At 42.7% G+C, this 21,896-nt stretch overlaps 1 protein-coding gene across 1 annotated transcript; it reads left to right on the top strand.

Annotated features, from left to right (window-relative positions):
- The first annotated feature begins 4,906 nt into the window (after positions 1-4,906).
- gprc5c (G protein-coupled receptor, class C, group 5, member C) lies at positions 4,907-9,919 on the top strand. The gene is made up of 5 exons (XM_070927618.1): positions 4,907-5,894; positions 8,014-8,114; positions 8,800-8,802; positions 8,866-9,000; positions 9,887-9,919. Exons 1-5 carry the CDS (start codon positions 4,907-4,909, stop codon positions 9,917-9,919), a joined length of 1,260 nt encoding a protein of 419 aa, XP_070783719.1.
- The last annotated feature ends 11,977 nt before the right edge of the window (positions 9,920-21,896 follow it).

The following is a 21,896-nucleotide window of genomic DNA, read 5'->3' as shown; positions in this document are numbered from 1 at the left end:
AAAGATCAGGTAAACCCCACTAGCCACACGTCCCCTGTGTGCCTGCCACCTGTCCTTTGTGTCTGTTCAAACACCTGGTCCAGCCCTGCCAGGTGTGTCCCATCAGATGCTTTATGGACGGTTACGTCAAACAAAACAAATCAAAAAAGCGAAAGCATCAGTCGTTTGCTCGGATGTGCACATGTGTGATATTTCATGTGAATGTTTGTTTCCAGTCAGCAGGAAGTAGTGTTACATCCTGAAAGCTGGGCAGAAACTCTACGTTTTTATTCATCTTGTATGTTGTGTTAACTCTCACTCACACTACATGTTTTAATCAGCCTTTCTGCACGACTGAACCTCTCCACTCACACTGTGCCCATCAATCATCGTGATTTTGGTGGAATGTAAAAATGTCCTTCCTTATGACATTGTTGACTTTCGAACTTTAAGACCTCGAGGCTTTGAGTTGCCTAAACTTCACCATAAAAAGTTTTGCAGATCACTGTATGTTCAGGAAACGATCACGTTTCTTTATCAAGTTTCAATTCTCTGAAAGTTGAAAATCAATGAAAGAAATCCGCATCACACATCCGAACACTGAATGCACTTTTGCAGTTGTTGGGTAGAAAATTGCAAAACAAGTGAAGCCCGTTAAAATGTGTTTCTTTGCTAACTTGTTTGCCTTTAGCTTTAACATTGAACAACCTGACGTGAATCCTTTGCTGTTACTTTGGATGTTCAGTCAGAAAGCGTTCTGTTTCTCTGCTTCAGTGAATTTGAATCTGATGAACGTTCATGTTCTCCCGCATGTTGACCTGTTGTTGTTAAAGTGGCTTCAGTTCTCATTTGGCTCAAGTGTAACTGTAATGCAGAATGATTCTGTCTGTAAGCACTGACAAGAGTTTTATGTGGAGAGGAAATAAATGTTTAACGCAGGATTGGTGCAGTTTATTTTGAAATGTGCAATCACAGAGAAGCACCGGCTGGGAGACAACGTACATCAGGTGAGTCTGTGGATTGTAGAGAAAGGCAGAAATATGCAATGTTTAAATCGGCTTCACCTGCCTGGTATGATTTCATGTAGAGATATAATGCAGCATTGCACATACTGTAACATACATAACAGAAAGGCCAGCAAGTGCTGACCTTTGAAATGAAGCATCAACCATAGAAATGGCTCCAGCAGCCAGTAATGAGTAAGGCCCTGCAGAGTTACAGAATGAATGATGCTCTCCAGCAGATCGCTCTTCTCTAATGTCTCTCTGGGGCTTTGGTTCAAGGAGACAGTGAATCAGTCAGTAAAGACCTCCACAGATGACATCATGCGGGATGAGCTGTGGAATGGGACGTGGCGGTGGAGGAGGTCAGACTCGGACACCGAAGTGACGGAGCTGATCTATATCTGGAAACAGACAACTCAGACTTAACCGCTAATCTGACGGCCACAAGGAGCCAGATGGACGGACCCGACGAGAGAAATTCAGCCCCGGAAAAAGACCTGTTCCAGCGGGTTCACAGGCCAGGCGGAGGACTTAATTACAAAACATGGAGAGCTAAAAGCTGGACTTCCTTCCCATCAGAGAGAGACATACGGAAGTCCAAACGAGAAGCTGTGCACTCTGTAGAGATCAGCCAGTTCGCTGAGGGAAATGAAGCAACAAGTGTGAGTGAGAGTAAACTGGAGGAACATATAAAGAGCAGGGGGAGCGTTTCTCTGTGCGGACTGGTCCTTTAATCATTGACCAAGACATCAAACGCACCAAAACAACAATTCATGCCAGACTCAACACTGAGCATATTTACTTCAGGAGCTCGAGAGGCTGCATATTCCTCAGCTACAGGAAGAATAAAGAAAGTGTAAATTAAAGAAGTTGTTGAATATTTTTGCCATGACCTCGCAGATTTTTAGATTTAGAAACTTTGAGAAAGAGTCTAAATGAAGCATTAAATATTGACATTTCACTTCCTGGATATCTCGTCATGTATTCATTGATTTGTTAAATTTATAATTATTTTACAATCTTGATATATTAGTTTTTATTTATTTGTCTTAGGATGGTACATGTGTGTGTGTGTATTACATTCAAGTTATTTATTAATTTCTTCCTGTCATGTAACATTAAATCTAAAACCAATACAAGGTGGACTTTACCAGTTTCCCCCTTAAGTAGCTTTCAGGTTGGAGAAGTCATTTCATCACACAGCGTCTGGCAGCATCGTGTGCAGATTATGTTCTTTATCAGCCTCTGTCGTTGAAGAGTTAAGGGAGTGAAATATTCAAAGGCTCCGTGTCTTTTATGGCTTCAACATTCAAACAAATGGATTTATTCTGGATGTTTTCTGCATCTGTTTATACACATTTCCCCCAAAAGCCAGGCAGCAATTTTAGGATCTCCACTCGAATTTGAAAATAAACCTCTAACCATAACCCACCAGTGGGTCAGTGGCTGAATAGGTTAAGTCATCATTTGATGCTACAGCGCCACCTATGGGTGCACCTGTCATCTAGATTTAGTCTGAACTGCACACTGTTCAAGAATTACAGCAGGTTTATGTCAGACAAAGGCAGTGGAGTAAAAAGTACAATATGTATAAAGTTGCATGGAAATACTCAATTAAAGTTCAAGTACCTCGAATTGCACTTAAGTACAGCACTTAATAAGTACATGTAGTCTCCACTCTTCACCACCAGATGTCCCCACACATCACTGACATCACTGTCCCGGTCTTTCCTGTGATGGACTTCAAATAGATAACAGATAAACATCTGACATTAAGGACAACAATGAATCCAGTTAAACTGCTACCAGCAAAAAGACGAGAAGGAAGTGGATTACTCAGAAAGGTAGTTTTATAGCAAGAAAACGATCCACGCATTGGAGTGTGTGTGTGTGTGTGTGTGTGTGTGTGTGTGTGTGAGAGAGAGAGAGAGAGAGAGAGAGAGAGGGAGAGAGAGAGGGAGGGAGAGCATCGCAGCGGTCACATCGTTGAAAAACGCTCCTAAAGGATTCTTAAACTTTTATTTTCCCTTTAATTTGAAGTGAACTGTGCTGAGATCAGTTCGAGGAGCTTTTCTGCGGGATTTGGACGCAGAGTGGAAACTTTTTTGTGACTTCTCTCTTCGCTGTCGAGGATTGAACTTCCACTCTGCCGTTTGGAGCAGGTGAAGAAGCGTTTCAGGGATCAACAAGCAGCTCAGAGGGCAAGTCTGCAGACAACAGCCAGGTACTTGAACGCATCAGGCTCGTCTCAGTGTTTTATGCTCTTGATTCATGAAGAATGAGCTCCTTCAGATGTGTGAGATTTAATGTGCTTTCTGTGTATTTAGAGATGTGTTCACATGATAGATCAGTGTTGGTCGGTTAGAAAAGATTACAGGTGAGATGGATTCATCGATAAGGACAACAAACTCAGTGACAGTCCTTCCAGGGCCGGATAAACCTTCTGGGGGACCCTGGGATAAAACAAATGAGCTGTGGGCCCCCATTCACCCCCCCATTCTTTCCAATCTCTGTGCATTGAATATGTACCATGTTGTGTTTAAGTACCGATCAAGATGCTCAACACATGGAAGCTTCAGGATATTTGACGGGTGTCAGTTTGTGGTAGATTGATTAAACATGTTTTCCTTTAGAGATATTGACACTAGACTTGGCCACAGGGCCCCTCAACAAGTTCGGTTAGAGTTAGAGACTCTTATCATCGCAGTTTACAGTATATTGTGTTTCAATGGTTCAGATTACTGAGTACGAATCCAGCTAATCACATTATTTGATATCGCACGGTGAACCTGGAACCTTTAGCGTTTAGTTGATTTCTGTTTAATTGGATTCACAGTATTTTGTAGTCTCTTAAATTCAAGCTGTTGTTGCGAACACAATCTCACCACAGGGGTCTTTTAGTAGCTGTTCTGGAGCTTTCAGTCACATCACATGATCTTTATCAGCGGATGTAGTTTGCCCAGTTGTTGTAAATGTTGCCTTGTTCCTTGAAGATCTGCCTTGTGTTTCTACCCAAAGCATTAAGAAATTGCCACAGCACAGTTGGTCCTCCACACTCGTCTGTGTGTGATTAGAGGTCACACCCGAAAATGAAAACAGTATTAGTACTTTGTTTACAAAGGGACTGACAGTACTCACAAAGCTCAGGGACCTTCAAAATCTGGGTACATGGAGAATTCCTTGATTCTTCATTTCTTTGTTCCAGAAAGATCCTTGTCGTAGAGACAGAAAGACTGAACGTCCGCCTCCACGCTGCTATCGATTTGGCTCGGAGAATGCCCTTTCTGTCCCAGCGTAATTCAATCTGACAGGGACAAGAAGAAGAAGCAGCCGGACCAGACCGGGACTGTGGAGGAGATGTTTATTTAAAAAGCAGACAAAGTTCGTTCTGATTTTATGTTCAACAGAAGAAGTTCTGATGGACCACTTTATCATTTGATTTAAATAAAAAAGACAGTTCTACTTTTGGTTAAATGCACTTTCACCTCATTGATTCAGGTGTAATCGCAATGCACAGAAACAATATTTGTCCATTAATGATTAACGTGAGAGGTGGGAGAAACTGGAGTCTGACATTCCTCTGACATTCTGGTGGCTGCTGAGGTCTTGGATGCCGCTCTGTGATTCGTTCTTTCTCTGAGTAACAGTTCAGTCACTTTTTATTACATATTTTCCGGGGAAACATCATTGCAAAGGTTTTGTTTAGGATCCCATGTGTGTCTGTGTGTATACTGACTCATGCAAGTGTAATATTTGCTTAATTGGGTGTAGATTTGTATCCTAATCCAGCACTGCTGACGTATTTGAGTCTCTGTGAAGTCCACCCTCCCCTCCTCAGACTCTCCCTGTTTGTCCATCCAACAGGTGCTGTCAGTATCCCAGAACAACTCGTCCAAGCTGAACTCTGGTCTCTCCCAGTAGCCATGGCTGCCAACGTCACCCCTCAGGGTTGCGGCCCTAACGTGGACTCCATCTATTACAACCTGTGTGACATTAGTGTGGTGTGGGGCATCGTGCTGGAGGCCTTTGCGGCGGCTGGCATTGTCTTCACCCTTGTGCTTTTCATCTCGCTGCTGGCCAGCATGCCCTTCACGCAAGACAAGAACCGCAAGAGCTCGGTGGCTCTCCACGCCTGCTTCCTGGTTTGCACTGCCGGTCTCTTCTGCCTGACCTTCGCCTTCATAGTGGGAAAGGACTTCTCCACCTGCGCCTCACGGAGGTTCCTCTTCGGCGTGCTGTTTGGCGGCTGCTTCGCCTGCCTCCTGATGCAGTGTGTGAGGCTGAACATCCTCGCCAGGCGGAACCACACACCCCGGGCTTGGGTCTTATGTCTGGGGGCATTGGGGCTCTGGCTGGTGGAGGTGGTCATCAACACAGAGTGGCTGATCATCACAATAGTGCGCCACCCACAGGCGCCACTCAACGCCACAGCCGAGACTGGCGGAGCCACTGCTACGCCTTGCAACATCGCCAACGAGGACTTTGTCATGGCGCTGATCTACGTGATGACCCTGATCCTGGCTGCGGTGGTGGCATCTCTGGCCATCATGGCGGGCAAACACAAGCAGTGGAAGAAGGACGGCGCCTTTATCCTTCTGACCAGCGTGGTCTCTGTGGGTATTTGGGTGGCATGGATTGTCATGTATGTCTACGGGAATGAGAGGAGCGGGGGGCCCACATGGGACGACCCCACCTTGGCCATTGCCTTGGTGGCGAATGCGTGGGCGTTCCTCATCCTTTACACCATTCCTGAAATCTGCTGTTTGACCAGTGACGATGAAAGCCAGCAAGGCTTCGGGGAAGATCTGTACCCGAACCGAGGAGTCGGCTACGAGACGATCCTGAAGGAACAGAGCTCCCAGAACATGTTCATGGAGAACAAGGCTTTCTCGATGGACGAGCCCAACCAAGGTATGTATGTATGTACTTTTCAAAGCTTCTCTGAAAAGAGTCAGAATCAGAATGTTTGATCGCCTTTATCATTAACTATAACTAAAACGTTTTGCATGTCAACTGGATCTGTTCCTCGTGTATAAAACTGTAGGCTTGTTCCTTTGCAGAGGATGGCAGCTTTGATCCATAGCTGCTTTAATGAAGGAATATTTATATCCGCCTCCATCTTTATATCCATCTTTATTGACTTTGACATGCACTATTTACAAAACAGTAGTCATAATCACAACTCTACCATCAGCAAAACGTTGGAGCTGCAATTTGTTAATAGTTGATTTTAAATTAAAATGATTTTGGATTTGGGCAGTCGTTCATTTTCTCAGGGATGACGTGAATATCTTTATGCAAAGAAGCTGGAAGCAGTTTTCTCTCCCACTATTCCCTTTAAATAAAATATTTGCCTGGTCGACATATTTGAAAGTTTCAGTTTGTTTGTGAGGTAATAACTAGAAGGGAGTTTGAGCGCATGAAGTATATTTGCTTTGCATGTGACGCATTAGTCACACAGTAACCTCCCTGACTACATAACACAAATAGTCAAACTGGATGTTCATTCTTGCGTCATATTTCTTGACCCACGGTTTGTCGGGGGAGTGCCTGGATACATTGAATTGTACGTTCTGTCCTTTGTCCCTGCTGTCTGTATGATAATATACTTATCATAGAATAAACAAAGTGACCTTGTACAGATGAGAGATGAGGAAAAGTTTCAAGCCCACAAAAACATCAGAGCGATTACCCTGCAAAATGTCCTGAAAAGGATGTTTTGCAGCTACGCGATGACCCCACAGAATCTGATATGCTGCCGTTTAAGTCCCGAGCTGAACAGGATCTGATGCTGCAGTAAAAAAAGCCAGCGAGATCAGAACACTACGTCCGACAGTCTGCAGCCTCACAGCTCCCTGCTGATGGGCGGGGCTGTTGGTAGAGTTGGTGACGGTGTTGTGTGTCAGCTTGTGTCGCTGTGGTGTAGAGATGGGAGATGTTTAACTTTTTCTCTACAGCATGTTTTACTCCACCACATTCATCTAACAGTTGGGAATGTTTTATGACTCCAGGTTTTACATTCAACGTGAGATGAATATGGCTGTTGTGCAGTAAAATCTTGTATCTTCACTATGTCAGATTTTTAGGAACAGCCTTTCTGCAAAGTGACCAGATGTCTTTCTCTCCTTTCCTGTGTTTTCATGTCTCTTCCTTCTCCTCTTTGTCTCAAACTCAAACTTGTGAGTTTTCAAAACAAAAACTCCCTAAAACCTGAGGATGTTTGTTTTTTACACCTTGCTGAAATTAAAGATCATTTCTCATCACTAATATACGTATAGTATATTTCACTACCGTTGCATGTTGTCTTGTACTTAATTAAAGTCTTCATGTTCATTTAATTTTTACTCGGCTTGAATTGCAGAACGATTGTTCTATTTTCAGTTCTTGGTGAACGTTAAATGCTGTATGAACAGCTGCTGTGTGATATGAAAATGAGTTTATGACTTCATCCTCCATCATTAACTCCCCAGTTAACTCCCTAGATAGTTAACCTATTTCCTTGTAATGACTGGAAAGTTAATAATGGTGATCAGCACCAGGACATCTGTATACTTTGCTTTTCCAGAGTTGCAGTCTGGGACTCAGAGGCAATGTGTCCTCTGAATCATTCCTGTTAATGAGTGTCTAGTATCTGTACGGTACCTCATCCCACTCTGCCTCTGATTCCCACCAGAAACATCACACCTTGTGTTTGCATTGTCTCCATGACAACTGAGGTGTGGCAATAGTTTCATCCAGGGGAAAATATTTGACGTTAGGAGCCATAAAGTGTGACAAAGTCATCTGTCGCATTCATCTCAGCTGGGTGTTTCTGCAGGATGCATCCCTGAAAGCACAAACGAGATGAAGGGCAGATAGTGTCTCATGGTCTCGTTCTGGTGACTAACTGCTGTGTATCTTAAGTGATTGTAATATAAAGATTTAAGAGATGGTTGCTGGGGAGCGGTAGCACTTAAGAGGCCTAAAGATATCACACAGAGGGCTTGTTGGGTGACCAAACAATGACATTTGTTGTCTCTGTCCATCACAGCGTCCAAGCCTGTGTCTCCATACAGCGGCTACACCGGTCAGCTGCGTAGTTCAGTCTACCAGCCCACTGAGCTGGCTCTCATCAGCAAAGCAGTGGGAAACGTGAGTATACACCCACATGAGTTGTTCACTGAGACTATCGTGCAATATGGATTGTGCCAAAGGATGAGGAGTGGATAAAATAAAGGGAGGATAACTGGGCATTACAAGAGTAATATTTTTTTTTACTTTTTTATTACACATCGAATGGTAAATTATATTTTTAATTGGATTGTATTAACCAGTGTGTTTGTCTGCTCCAGTGTAAGTTGCTAGCACGCCCAGCTAACCAGCTCACTGGAGTAGTAAACTAGCATTACCTCCAAGGCTAAGGAGCTTATCAGTAGTTAGCGCTAACTACATTATTTTGTGGGCATTACAGGTTAAAAAAGCTCCATTCATCACCGATACATCAACTGTGTCGGAGCTCCTGGATGCCGACTTTTAGCACTCATGCACTGTATGTAGCCATTAAGAGCCCTTCGAGGTGTTTTTCACCGGCCATCGTCGAGAAATGAGAAGCCGGCTTTTGTTTAATTCTCTATGAAATCAAAGTCCCATTTTCAGAGAAAGTGACCATGAATCTCGAGCAGTAAATCATTGTAAGCCTAAGAGCTTTACAGGCATCGTGAAAGTAACTGGGGCTAGGCAACGCACTATCCAGTATATGTAAGAACAGGCCGTTCTGAGGGGTGTTAAGTTAAATGGTTTGGTACGTCATGTAACAGGAGGAGGTCTTTCCAAAGAGCAGGTGGTTACAGATACGTTCCCTCTTGGATGTTTTTGTCATGGGCCGTGTTGTGACTTCACGCAGCACCCTCCGGACTCGTGCTATGACATGATCATTCCCAGAGCTTCCACCAACTCTGCAGCCAACAGCGGGAGCAGCACCCCCTCAACACACACTGAGATGGGGAACACTGCACACACACAGACAAATGGAAATAGCGTAGGTCGTATCCCGAACCCCCGACGCCTCTCCTTGTTTCTCCTTATCTCCTTGCTTACCTCCAGATGCTTTTCTATTCCCCGGCCTCTGTGCATGTCGACCTCTCAGCTCCCGCTGTATCCATAGCAACTTCCTCTACAGGTTGACTATGAATCACTTCTTTGTCTGGATTGTTTTTTTCTTACCTTGTGGAGTTCACTCTCTCCTTGTGTCTTTTACTTCCTCTGTTCAATATGTTAGTTAGACTGACTGCACTCTGTACGTCATCCATCTTTTCTCTTACTGAAATATAAGAAACATCTTGGTGAAAAGGGAAATGTTTGATTCGACATGAGTTGTCTCTTTCTGGCCTAATTATAGTCTTTTTCCATATTTCTCTGTACTAAACGTATCTTCTAAACCTTTATCTTTGAGTGTTCGACACTTCCCTCAAAGCTTTTACGTATTTATCAGTTTGGATTCACAGCAGTAACAATGGATTCCAACTGGAGCCGTTTTAATGGTAAAATAAAATATCAAAACAACCATTTAAACTACTACTGATGCAGCATAATCTACCTCTCAACTGTCCATCTATAAGCTCAGTATCTCAGGTACTGTAATATGTATATAATGTGCAGTTTCAATGCCACTTCCTGAAATGTTTACGTTTGTTTAGTGCATTTTTAAATAGTTCTTAGCCTGTTTCTTGTTCTGCTGCAAAGTCTAAATTCCCCTACTGTGACTGTTGTGAATCCAAATTAGAAAGCTGCAAACATTTCAGAGCCACCTTTCAAGCCTTCAGAGGGCGGTCGATACTATAAGTGTTGTTCTTCAGTGGAGTTTTTATTTAAAACCTCATCATGTTACTGATCAACGACTCTACTGTGTCTCTCTTCTTCTGCAGGGGAATGGTCTGCATAGGACGACCCAGTGGTGAACACGCCGTGGTTCTCAACACCCACTTACAATCATTTCACTTCCTGTCTTTTCATTTGTACTCGCTGACTGTATGTTTGCTGTTATTCGTGGTTCCCTAAGCTGGTTCTAAGAGGAACCCTCAGCCCCGGCATGTGGAGGTGAACGCTTGGTCATCACCTCTGATGGAAAACAGCTAAACCTTCTTTTGACTGATGTCCCGTGTGCCACTGGGTATCAGACAGTATAGAGCTTCATTTGGAAGTCAAAGCGAGGGGATGAAGCCACGGCTTTGCTGCAGAACAAAGACTTTTTGCAACACGGTGAACTGTGAGCTCTCTGCTGGACCCAATCACACGATGAAGAGCGGCGCTGCTGACGACGTAAAAAAAAAAGGTTTAAAGAGTAGTTTAACGAGATGTTGGGAGTGTCTCTGTCCCAATATGATATTCACGTGTACATAAAAGTGTGAAAGTTCAAGGTTCAAGGTACATTTATAAGTCATTCTACATCACAGGGCACCCCTTCCCCCTGAACACACCACGGTCAGTGCAGCAGCCAGGCACCAGTGGAACATTCCTTACTCAGCTTGGCATGAAGGCAACGCAGGCTGGAAAAACAAAACACTATCAGAAGGATTACATTCATACATTCACTTCTATTAAAACAAATAGTGTTGAGTTTAATTGTTGGAGTCAATGTATTTTTTTTTGCCTGGATTGTGAATATTGTTAAAACCCACAAAGCTCACACATAAAATCGAGCTGCTGGTGTTGAATTAATTTAAATATGTTGTTAATGGTTCGGCACTGCATGGCAGCATTGTATGAATGTGTATATTTAATACTATTTATAGCTCTACTGTGTGCTATTTAATTATTTGATCTCATTTCTACCAATCAAACAATCATTTGAATAGAGAGCTGAGGTCAAAGCCTGTGATTAGCTTGTTTCACTAGCTTATAATGCTCAATGTCGTTTCTCATGAAAGGTTTCTTTTATCATTATTAATGTCATTTGAGAACCTTTTTAACAAAGACAAAAGTCTGACTATGTTGTCAATAACAATAACAACATATTGTAGTTGTTGAATGTTAAAATAATGAAAAGGCTGAAATCATTCACGATTCACAGCAGCTTCTGCTGGATGAAAGGAACCTGAATATTAACAATTAATCAATGAATCATTTAGTCTGTGAGATTTGGCTTCTCTGAGCCAGAGCTTGCAGTCCAAACCAAAGATATGCAATTTGTAATGAAAGAAAATCTGATGCTGTTTTGCTGTATTCTTTCTGTCCATCTGACACATCACCGTGTCCTCTACGGCACAGAATCCCTTTATAAGGTGCTGAATAGTGAATGAGTGAATGATTTTGGACATGAAGCTCTGCTGTCTGGTACAAACGTAGACACAATGTTTAATTATTGACAGAAAACAGAAAACACAATTGGGTGATTCAACTGTTAGAAAGACAAATGACGGAAACTCTTAAAGAGAAAATATATTTTCTGGAAAAGATCTCAAAAAGGGGGATCGGACTCCAGCTGTTCACAGCCGCTGTGTGATTTGTCTTTAATATACGGCAAATAAATACTCACTTGGGATGTTATGAAGAGTGTCTTTTCTAATCTAAATGTGATGTTCACGTGAGGTGATGAGGGCAGGAGGGCAGTCAGGGGGTGTGACAGGAAATACTCTCTATGGCTGATACTGGCTAGCATTTGATGGGAACAGGTTCTGGAGACTCTGAGCAGACAGCTAAAGACTAAACACCCCCCTAAAAAAAGCTTCATGAAGTGCAGATCTGCATCCATGAAACAGACAAAAGATGGTCGTGCATGTCCTGCTGCAGACAGACACGAGTAACACAAGTTCAGTCATGTTCATCAACAGATTCATCGATCCAACCTCACTGACATCAGATGGCTGAATTCATCAAGGTCATCAGAGGACACAGAAATAATTGATCATGGTGTCGGTTATCTGTTCCCTCCAATGCCAGATCATCTTCAGTATGTCTGTTAGAGAGGAAGCAGCATGTTCGTGCCGTGTTTAAAACACAGAACATCCCTTCTAACTGCGATGCTGCAGCAGTGTCTCCACTTTCTCTACTAGTGTATCAGGTTCTCACCATCAAAATGCCTCATTGGCCGTCTGTTTACTCAGCGGAGTCCTCCATCTGTGTTTCACCTCAGCTATTAAAATGTCAGGAGCCAGCTCCTCCGGTCCAGGCCTGGAGCTCACGGCCTTTCAAAGGTAAATACCGACCGGCTTCCTACATAAGCTGCCTGAGATACACAGCGAGCTGTGTTTTTACATGATGTTAAAATGTCAAACATTTTTGAATAAAGCCACGACTCATAATGTCAGAGAACGATTTCCATAAACGGATGTAAAATGTTAAAAACATATCAATGGAATCCATTTGTACAGAATCTAATAGGATCATATTTCCTGACATTTATGACTTCACACGGAGTTTAAGGAGTTCAAAAGAGTTGTTCAACATTTCTGGAAATGCACTTATTTGATTTCTCTCCGAGATGAGATGAGACCAGGAGGTGGTTAGCCAGAGAGAGAGAGAGAAATCTTTTTCTAAAACATTACCTTGAAGCATTTTATTTCTTTTTATTTCACACATTTAAAGACATTTTTTATAGCACTTTTCTAATTTATCACAATTACCTGCAGTCACAACATCATGAGTTGCTGCAACACCTGATGTAATCTTTTGAAATGGATCGCCATACGAACACACACACACACACACACACACACACACACACACACACACACACACAGATCTCCACCTCTCCCACACTCACATTTCATTTCAGTCTTCATTGAACTCGGGCTGCTTGCTGCTGTGGTCAAGAGGTTGGACTGTGATTTATAAGCCATCCGACAGCTGTGATGCCTGATAACCTCCAAGTCTCCCGAGGAGGAGATACAAGGCCACATCCGAGGTCTATTTTAGGCTCAGCAGGCCCTGCTGTGTTTTTATCACTTTAACATGATAGATGGCGCCGTAAAAAATCTGCAAAACTATACTGCTGTGGTGCAGATAAGACATGTGAGGAGATAAACGGAACATGCAACTCTGTCTATTTCCCCTTTTATGTCCAGTGGAAGGATTTCATTACTTCTGTGATAATGTCAAGTTCCTAAAGCTCTGACCTCAATTTATCATACAGAGAGACGCAGTAACAGAATAATCTATTATGTAAGGTTTGGAGAGTCAGAGAGGACATGCATCTCTTTATTTTAGGTCTGGTTTAGATTACTATGATGCAGCTCCTCATGATGCCAGATGATCCTTAGTGTTGGATGGCATTAATGACCGTCACCTTGTTTCCTAGTGCACTGAAGGTTGAAACATTTGAAGGAGACGAGGGAATAAGATGCACATCAGCTACAAACATTTAACAAGTATATGTTATTTTTCTTTCGGGTCCACAAATCATTAACTGACGATTTAATGACTTATTTTCATAGTTTTGGCAATCGTTTCTCTCAGTTATGACAACATTGTGGTCCTGAGACCTGGGAACATGGTAAGAAGTCACAGGTAACATTGTTGATGACTGTGATTGAGGCCTTTTGTTTGAATTATCTTGTCACAGGGATTCTTGTACAAGTAAAGTCCTGCAAGGTTTTTTGTTTGTTTTTGTTTTTGACGTCTGATTGAAGGACAAAACTATGAAAATAAGACCCAAGTTGTAATAAAGTTGAATTATTCTTTAACCACCCGTTTGCTTTCATGACCCTATATTAATATAACATGATAATTATTTATTTGTTCAGACAGAGAGAAACATGGAGGGAGAACAATGTGATCAGTGCTGGTTGTCCTCCAGCACCCTGCAGCCATATTGGATCTCTGCCGATGTGCTCACACACCAAAACTGCTTACGCCTGAGTGAGACTTACGGTAGTAAATAGATAAATAAATAAATAAATCTGTGACAAGCATCCGATATCAAATATGTTGAAACATGTTTTGATTATTATATTATGTTTCAAACTGCCTTTCGACCATTCAGAATGAAGATATGTGATGATGCAGGACCATGGCGTGCAACAAAGTCTGAAAACCAGACTGAAACCTGTGACATCTTTATGCCTGTGTGAGTCTGCAACCCTCGGCATGCTGTTTGATGCTTATAGGAGGACGAGGGGAATATAAAAGGTCCCACAGCTTCCTGGAACAGCAGTGTCAGGAGTGTGAGAGACGTCTCACTGTGAGCTAATTGGTGCGAGAAGTCAGCGCCTGCATCCTGCTGATAGCGCAGGTATCTGAGACACCGAGCGGTTTGTCCAATTAGTCAGAAACACACACACACACACAAACACACACACACACACACACACACACAAACACACACACACACACACACACACAGTGTGCGATCAAGCTCGGAAATAAACTGCAGTGAACTGTGTGAACAAAACGACGAGAGAAGGAGCTGCAGTGGACATCATGTACAGTAACAGAGGTTGTTTACACAGTTTGAAAGCCAGTGTCACACTTTCCAGACGGTGCAAGAGAAAGGCAGATAACTGAGTCAAATCCCCTCCCCAGGGTTTATTTCAATGAGGGTACAGTTAGCCAGTGGTGGAAGAAGTAGTAGTAGTAGTAGTTAAATATATATTGCAGTAACACACTGTAAACATTTCCATTATCAGTCAAAATTCTAATAGAAATGTGTAAAAGTACCCAATTATCAATATCAAAACATTACAGAATATAATGTACATATGTTGGTGGTTTGTTATTGATGCTTTAACATGTAATCAGCATTTCCATGTTATCTTCCTCAGTAGATGAAGTTAGCTAGTTTGTCATGGAGATAGTTTAGTTGACATATATTTACACATCCAGTCGACGCAGGACAACATCAGCATTTCTTTGGAGTTGTGTTTCTGGCCATCTGATGAAGGTAAGTCCGATATTGACTCTCTTTTAGCTCTTTAGCTGCTAAATGTTCCACTATGTTGACCAGCTAGTCACTGACTTCATTCTTCTGCTGTTTGGTGCTGAGCAGGTATCACACAGCGTGTCTCTCAAAGCTTTTTCACTAAAAACAGCTGGAAATGAGACTGAACCAAAACATTAAGCTGTGTAGAGTTGAGCTGTAATGAGTGACATTGGAGTGAGTGTTATTGGGCACTTTTAATAAAAACATATTGATTCGTGCAGCTTTAAATAAATACTCAGATAAAGTACAGCTGCCTCACATCGTGTACTGAAGTAAAGCACTTGAGTAAAAGTACCTTTTGTTTACTGACTGATAAACTCTTTCCAGCATAGTTGGCAGCCAAACTTGAGCCCAGAGCTCTGGCACTTCACTGCCCGAGTCAAAGCTCCTCTGTCTCTCCAAAATAACACCCACCTCCCTCCCAGTTAGCAGCCCCCCTCCCATCCAAACCCTGCATGCCTCTCGCTCCAACGGCTCAACAAACTGCAGCCATCGATGAGTTCACGCCAGGAGTCGAGGTAAACATTTACAGCCCTCAACCTTTCTGTTTCTCTTTGTCCGCCTCATAATGCACATTCATGTTAAAAACGTGTTTAAACTATTTTAGGATTCACATTTAGAAAGTGAACTGAGTCTTTTGTTCATTAGCAGCTTTACATCCTGCTGCTACTATACAGGACTACTGAACCGGACAAAGGTTTGAGGAGTGGAGGTGTTCACTGTCGGTGTAGAGGTGTTCATGTTCAGGGCAGGCGATCGGTCAGTGCACCCAAAGCTCGACCTGAACTGTACACAGGGTTGATTCACTGTTTGGTTAGAAGATTAGAGGGGTCCAAGCAGCAATTAGGCACATGGATGAGCCATGGCTACACCATAGCCTTCACTGTAGCTAATGTGCACCTCCTCAAAGATGTAACTGCTCTCAGGGGCTACAGTTTCTCTTTTGAGGTTTCTTCACGTGATTATCTGAAGAAACGTCAGAGGGGAGGTAAATCCACTTTGGTGGACTAGCAGGAGTCGATGGTACGAATGAACTGTGTGAACAAACTGTGCAGTTTGCGACCAGATGCGTAAGTTGCCACTTCATCACCAAACTGTCTCAAATCACAAACAACTACATTTCACTGTGGTACTTTCTGGTGAGACCGGAGGCTCGTGACCTCTTATAACACTCACAAACCTCTCATTGAACGGACTGAAAACCGCTGGATGCATTTCTCAGTAGCCCTTGTAGTTTTACCCGGAACAGCCTCCTGTTTGTTTGTGCTTCATTAGACTCCACTGATGACTCTCCCTTGTTTGTCTCGTTACCGGCACGTCCTCTGAGGGAAAAGCCTTCGTTGTTTTATGAAGGTCATTAAAATGATCAGCTTCTAAGACTGTGAGAATATATCTACACTGAGATAAACCTTTGCACACTGATTTCTGTGGTGTGAGTTCAGTTTATTCACAGCATAAACAAATGTACAAAATGTACCAAAAATATATATAAAATCTATATAAAATCATCAATATGAGGGTCCCTTTTCACAGCAGACATTTTGACTTAATTGTCGTAGTAGAAAAAGCACAGTTGTTAATAATGATGCTAACGATGGCCCTCTGATGACAGCGAGCGAACATGCACCATGACCCTGAAACAGAAGCAGACGAATGGAATTCAGCCCCCATTCATTTTCTTATCGACACCTGTGCTCTTCCTACTGTGACATGTCAAAATGTTCTCAGTGAAATATTCCTATCACTGCAGAAATGCATATAAAACTTACATTTCCTCTTTTGGAAACGAACATCAATACATTGATTTCTAAGCAAAAATTCAGTTTGACTTTTTCTTTGTTTTCTCAGTAAACTCCATCCAGTCTCCTGTTTCCGCCTCCTGTCTCATACACAAACATGTTTCTGCCAAATCTGACAAGTTAGCATGTGAGGCATGTCATTGACTTGTCATTTTGGGGCAGCGGCGCGGCTGCCGTCCGCTCCGGGTAAATGAACAGTGTGGTCTTTGTACGCTCGGGACAAAGCTGGTGCTGTGAGTCAGCCAGGAGGACCTTGAGGAAGGACACCTGAGAACCAAAACACCTCCCTGCTACCTTTTTAACACAGGCCGCCACAAATGGAAAAGATGCTTAGTTATCAGAGACGCCATTCTCGGTGTATTTCAGCATATAAGTGAAACAGAAAAACCCTGTTTTGAAGGACTTGAGGGAAGCTGTTTGTCCAGACTGTTGACACAGCTGCAGCTAGAAAATACTTCGTCATAGGCACCGCTACTGTATCAGAGGTACATTACACGAGCCCAGATAACCCAAACTCTGCACAACCCTGTGCTCAGCCTTCCAGGAGAGAATCATACCTCTCGCCTCTGATTTGAGGTCATAAACTACATTTGACACATACCACTGTTGTTTTACATTGATGCATTTCTAAAATTCCTTTTTTTTATCTTTGTTTGGGTTGCATTCCTGGAAAACTTTCCCATATATAGTGGGACAGCGCAGTGTTGTAGAATGTGCAACAGGTTGTTAGAAACACTGCCTGGCCTTTTGTGCTCGCAGTGTTTCACCAGGATTATCAGCGATGAAGCTAATCCCTCTCATGCAGAATGGCTGCAGCCAGAGCAAAGCTATGTGTTGTTTATGCTTATGTTTAGCTTTTTTTTCAATATCAAGAATCCCTCGAAACATGTCATTTCACAATTCATCGATCAAAGCCAGAAGGGTTCGTTGCCATCCCTCGAGCCACACGTCCAGCTTGCTATTAATGTTTTTAACTGTGAACTGAGCTGCGTTTGAAAACAGCAATGTACCTTTATTTATGACTTCATGCAATGCTACATAACTGTACACAGTAATTACTCTAAACTGTGTGTAAATAGAGTAGAATACTGTTGATGTGTTGAGCTCATCTTTACAAGGCCTCCAGGAATTCCCTTAGAACCCATGGGAAACCCGAGGCCGTACTTTAGGAACCACTGGGTCATGTGAAATGTTTCAAAAGTATAAAACTGCATCGAAAATAGTCTCCCTCCCTTGAGCTTCTATTCTTGAAGTGTTTGTCATGTGCCTGACTTAATCTATCTTTCCCTCAATCTGCAAGCAAAGGGCCCCTCAGGAGACGCCTGCCAGAGGTAAAGCAGGGCTCCAGGATTTCCAAAGGAAAAGGTGTTGAGAGAAACTTAATCCAGCACCGCGGCTGTGAGGGGACCGTCTGTGAGGAGAGGCCGGTGGCGGTCTTGGAGTAAACGGACCCCTCGGCCTCCTCAGCGCTCACATACCTGACATACTTAAGATATTCTCTGAGCTGAGCTACACAAGCTGATACCAAACACTGATCATCTTAACCATGACCTACATTAAATCTCACCGTAAATGAATGCAACCTCTTTTTTGTCAGTGTTCCTCAATATGTACATAGACTGCACGCAGTCAGTGATGGAGGAAGTATTCAGATCCTTTACTGACAATACGTGAAAAAATACTCTATGACAAGTAAAAGTCGTGTATTGAAAAGGTCACTTAAAGCTGCACATATCACTATTTTCATTTGAACAATGGATCAAATGACTATGTGTATGTGAAAGGGGTCGCTTGTACAGACCAACAAAGACTTCTCACTAAAGATCCCCTCAATGCTTGTTTGGTTTCACACAAATCTGTGTATCTACTCACTCAGGTGATATGACTCTGCCACTGTAAACACAATTACAACATCTGGTTAACTCAAGTTTGACAAGACTGATCCTCCCAGATATCTTTATTATATCCACATTATGATGTCACTCCTTGAATGGAGTCAAATCTGTTCTGTCCGTCCTGCATTTATGGTGAAATATGAACCATCAGGCACGCCTCATGATAACAAAAACCTCTGTGGAATAATAAAACCATTATCATAAGACTAAGGCCGAATCGCTGAGGCTATTAAAACTCATGTCTGTGTTCATTCTACTGCCTGTGTACACAGCTACCTTCTCTATTTGTTACTCTTCAGACATTATTTGCTATCCATAATATTAGCAGCCTTTTAATTGTGGTTGGCTTTATGTGTTTGAATGAAAGTCTGGGTTTCTACGAAGCATGACTGTGACTGAGGGAGAACCTCTCCTTGGGATAAAGTCACATTGTGGGCCTCTGGTGAGATAACATGCCCCACCACACACCTGGTATCTCATGCCAGACCGAGCAGCTGCTGTGTTTCCACACCACGTTGCCATGGATGTGGCTTGCAAACATTGAGGTCTGTGGGGACCTGAGACTCACACTCCTTCTCTTCTATATACTAAACACACACACATCTCCTCTCGCATCACTGAATGGGTCAAATAGTTAAGAAATCGGCAGGGTATGGTACAGAACCATTGAACCACAGTCACACAAACTACATCAAAGAGGGTTTACTTTCACTCATGAGCATAAAGGAGCCGTTTCACTCAACAAATCTGCTTTACTTTGGTTGTAATGCTCTTTCAGTGCAGTGAGACATTCTCAAAATCTAGGTCAGTGAAAGTACCTTGAGGAGAAAACGTGTTTTGAGCCTTTAATAATGGTTTCTGCTTACGTTATATAACCTACTGTAAATATGACTCCAGCTTCAAACCAGGTGAATAGGAAATATATCAGTTTCCTCTGCCAGAGGTGGGACCAAGTCATTGTTTTGCAGCTCACATGTAAGTCTCAAATCTTGGCTATGAAGTCCCGGGCCAAGACCAACAAGTCCCAAGTCAAGTTCAAGTCCTAAACGAGTTATCATGTACCATACGACATTATGTACGCGCCCTTACCTCTACCCACAGTGTGATTGGCTGCTGCAAGAACAGTGAAGAGTTCATTTGCTGTAACATCATTTTTTTGGAGAGGATATGAAGTCATTGTGATTAATGAGACTAAATTCCAAGTGAAGTCATGAGTCATTGGTGTTCAAATCAAAGCCAAGTCTTTTTGTGTATTTTGTCAAGTCATCAGATTCATGACTCAAGTCCACAGCACTTCTGTCCTCTACAGTATTTCTGATCTTGACCCCAGACGCGACATCGCCAACAGACAAGGCCCAAACATGACAAATGACAAGTGGCATTAAATGGAGAATCTGTATTGGGATAAAGTCCTCACTATAATGTATAACTTGATGTGACATTTGTATGAGCTTTATTGTAAGATTACTACCCTTTCGTTGCATCTTTGCATAAGACATACAAATGAAATACCGACACCTGCTGGACGCATGTTGAAATGCAGCTCATTTTTGTGAGCCGCCCAGAAACTATTCTACGCGTTCCATTGGTTTAATTCTAGAAGGGTGCTATTTGATTGGTCAAACGAATGTCCTGTCGGCCAATCAACGTTTATGTTTACAATCACACACAAAGGTCATAGTTCAGGAGAATATGAAGTGACGCAACTAGCTTACAAGGCAGGTAAAGCTGTGGACATAACGCCCCGGGGGGGGAGCAACCTTATGAAAACTACAGTTCAAAGTAAATGAATTATATAGACACATAACCAAGCTTCGTATTTTCTCCGACGATGCTGTGTTTGGGTGTAAATGCGGTGAAGTCGTCAACGTCTTTACAAAAGGTTGGTAGCTAAGCTAACGGTAGTGTGAAGCTAGCGGTAAGGATGCTAACATACGTTATTTTTAATCCCAGCAGATGTGACACGTTGACTTTGACCTAACCTTTCCTTTGTTCACACCTGGAGGTAATATTTTCAGAAAGCACACCGTATTGTTTCTGATATTTTAACAGTTTCACTTCTAAGACAGAGGAACGGTTCATGCAGCTTGGTCACCCTCCAAAGAGGAAAGGTTACTCAACATTTGGGCAAAAGCTTTAAAGGTCTTGAGTTACCATTAATAACTACCGTTGGATGTTTTTATACCCTGAACCTTAGTGATGAGAGACCATCAAATGAGGGTCTTTGTGTGTTTAGGATTAAGACGTCTGCATTGATAATTAGGTTGACATTGAAACATCAGTGTAGCTGTTAGTCGTTATATTTAATTATAAAAGAGGCACGGACTAGGACACTGTTCTCTCTAGTAAGCAATGAATAGATTTAGGTGTACTGAGTTACATAACATCTCCACTAACTGACAACAACAACAAGACCTCTAACTGTATACAGTCTTGCTAATGATGATAATAATGATGGCTGCATTCTATTTAGGTGTGCTCCTACCTGGGCCCTTTTATTGGTTCTGCTTACCCACTGGTACATGGTGCCTGGACACCTAAATGGAACAGAGCCACACTTTACAGCTGCTTTAACAAGTCAACATGTCTTCACTTCAGATCCCCAATGTCCTCTTACAACTAGAAATACATTAACTTTAGATTCAAGATTCAGGCGTTATTGACATACTCACGGAGAAAAAGCTGCACTGCAAAATTCTTGATTTTCTGTCCTCTCTAACTGCCATCAATAAAATAAAAGGTTAGATCAGAAGAATACATAAAGAAGGAAGCGAGATGTTATCAGAGTGTGATTACGATGAATCATATATATATATTCTACTGTTTTTCAGCTGTGCATCCTCTCCCTGCTAAACCTGAGACATCGGTTCTATCATTACCCTCTGCAGTCGTGGAGGACTGATCCACACAGTGGTACCATTCGCTGCCTCTCTACTGGACCAGAGTCAGCTGCTCCTCCCACACTGACTGAGTCTTCTGAGTGCACTGAACCAGAACCCAGCCACAGCACCTCTGCCTGGTCAGCTGACCAGGGTCCACCAGCTGCTCCTACCCACTGCTGCATGAGTGGCTGTCATAACTGTGTGTGGATCGAACATGCAGAGCAGCTGCTGGCGTACTACCACGACGGAGGCGACCGGGCACTCGCCGCTATTGAGGAGAACGTTCTTGATGAGAACCTTAAAACCTACCTAAAGATGGAGATCAGACTCTTGAAAAAGACGTGACTGATGTATTTACCACCACAGTGTTGACGTGGAGTAAGACTGCTTTTACCTCCACATTTTCACTTCCTCCTCCTGGGGGCCCACAGTTGATGTCTGCA

Source organism: Enoplosus armatus, chromosome 20 (assembly GCF_043641665.1).
Source record: "Enoplosus armatus isolate fEnoArm2 chromosome 20, fEnoArm2.hap1, whole genome shotgun sequence".
Lineage (NCBI taxonomy): Eukaryota > Metazoa > Chordata > Actinopteri > Centrarchiformes > Enoplosidae > Enoplosus > Enoplosus armatus.
The sequence above is the reverse complement of the archived record's forward strand: the minus strand, read 5'-3'. Positions and strand labels throughout refer to the sequence as shown.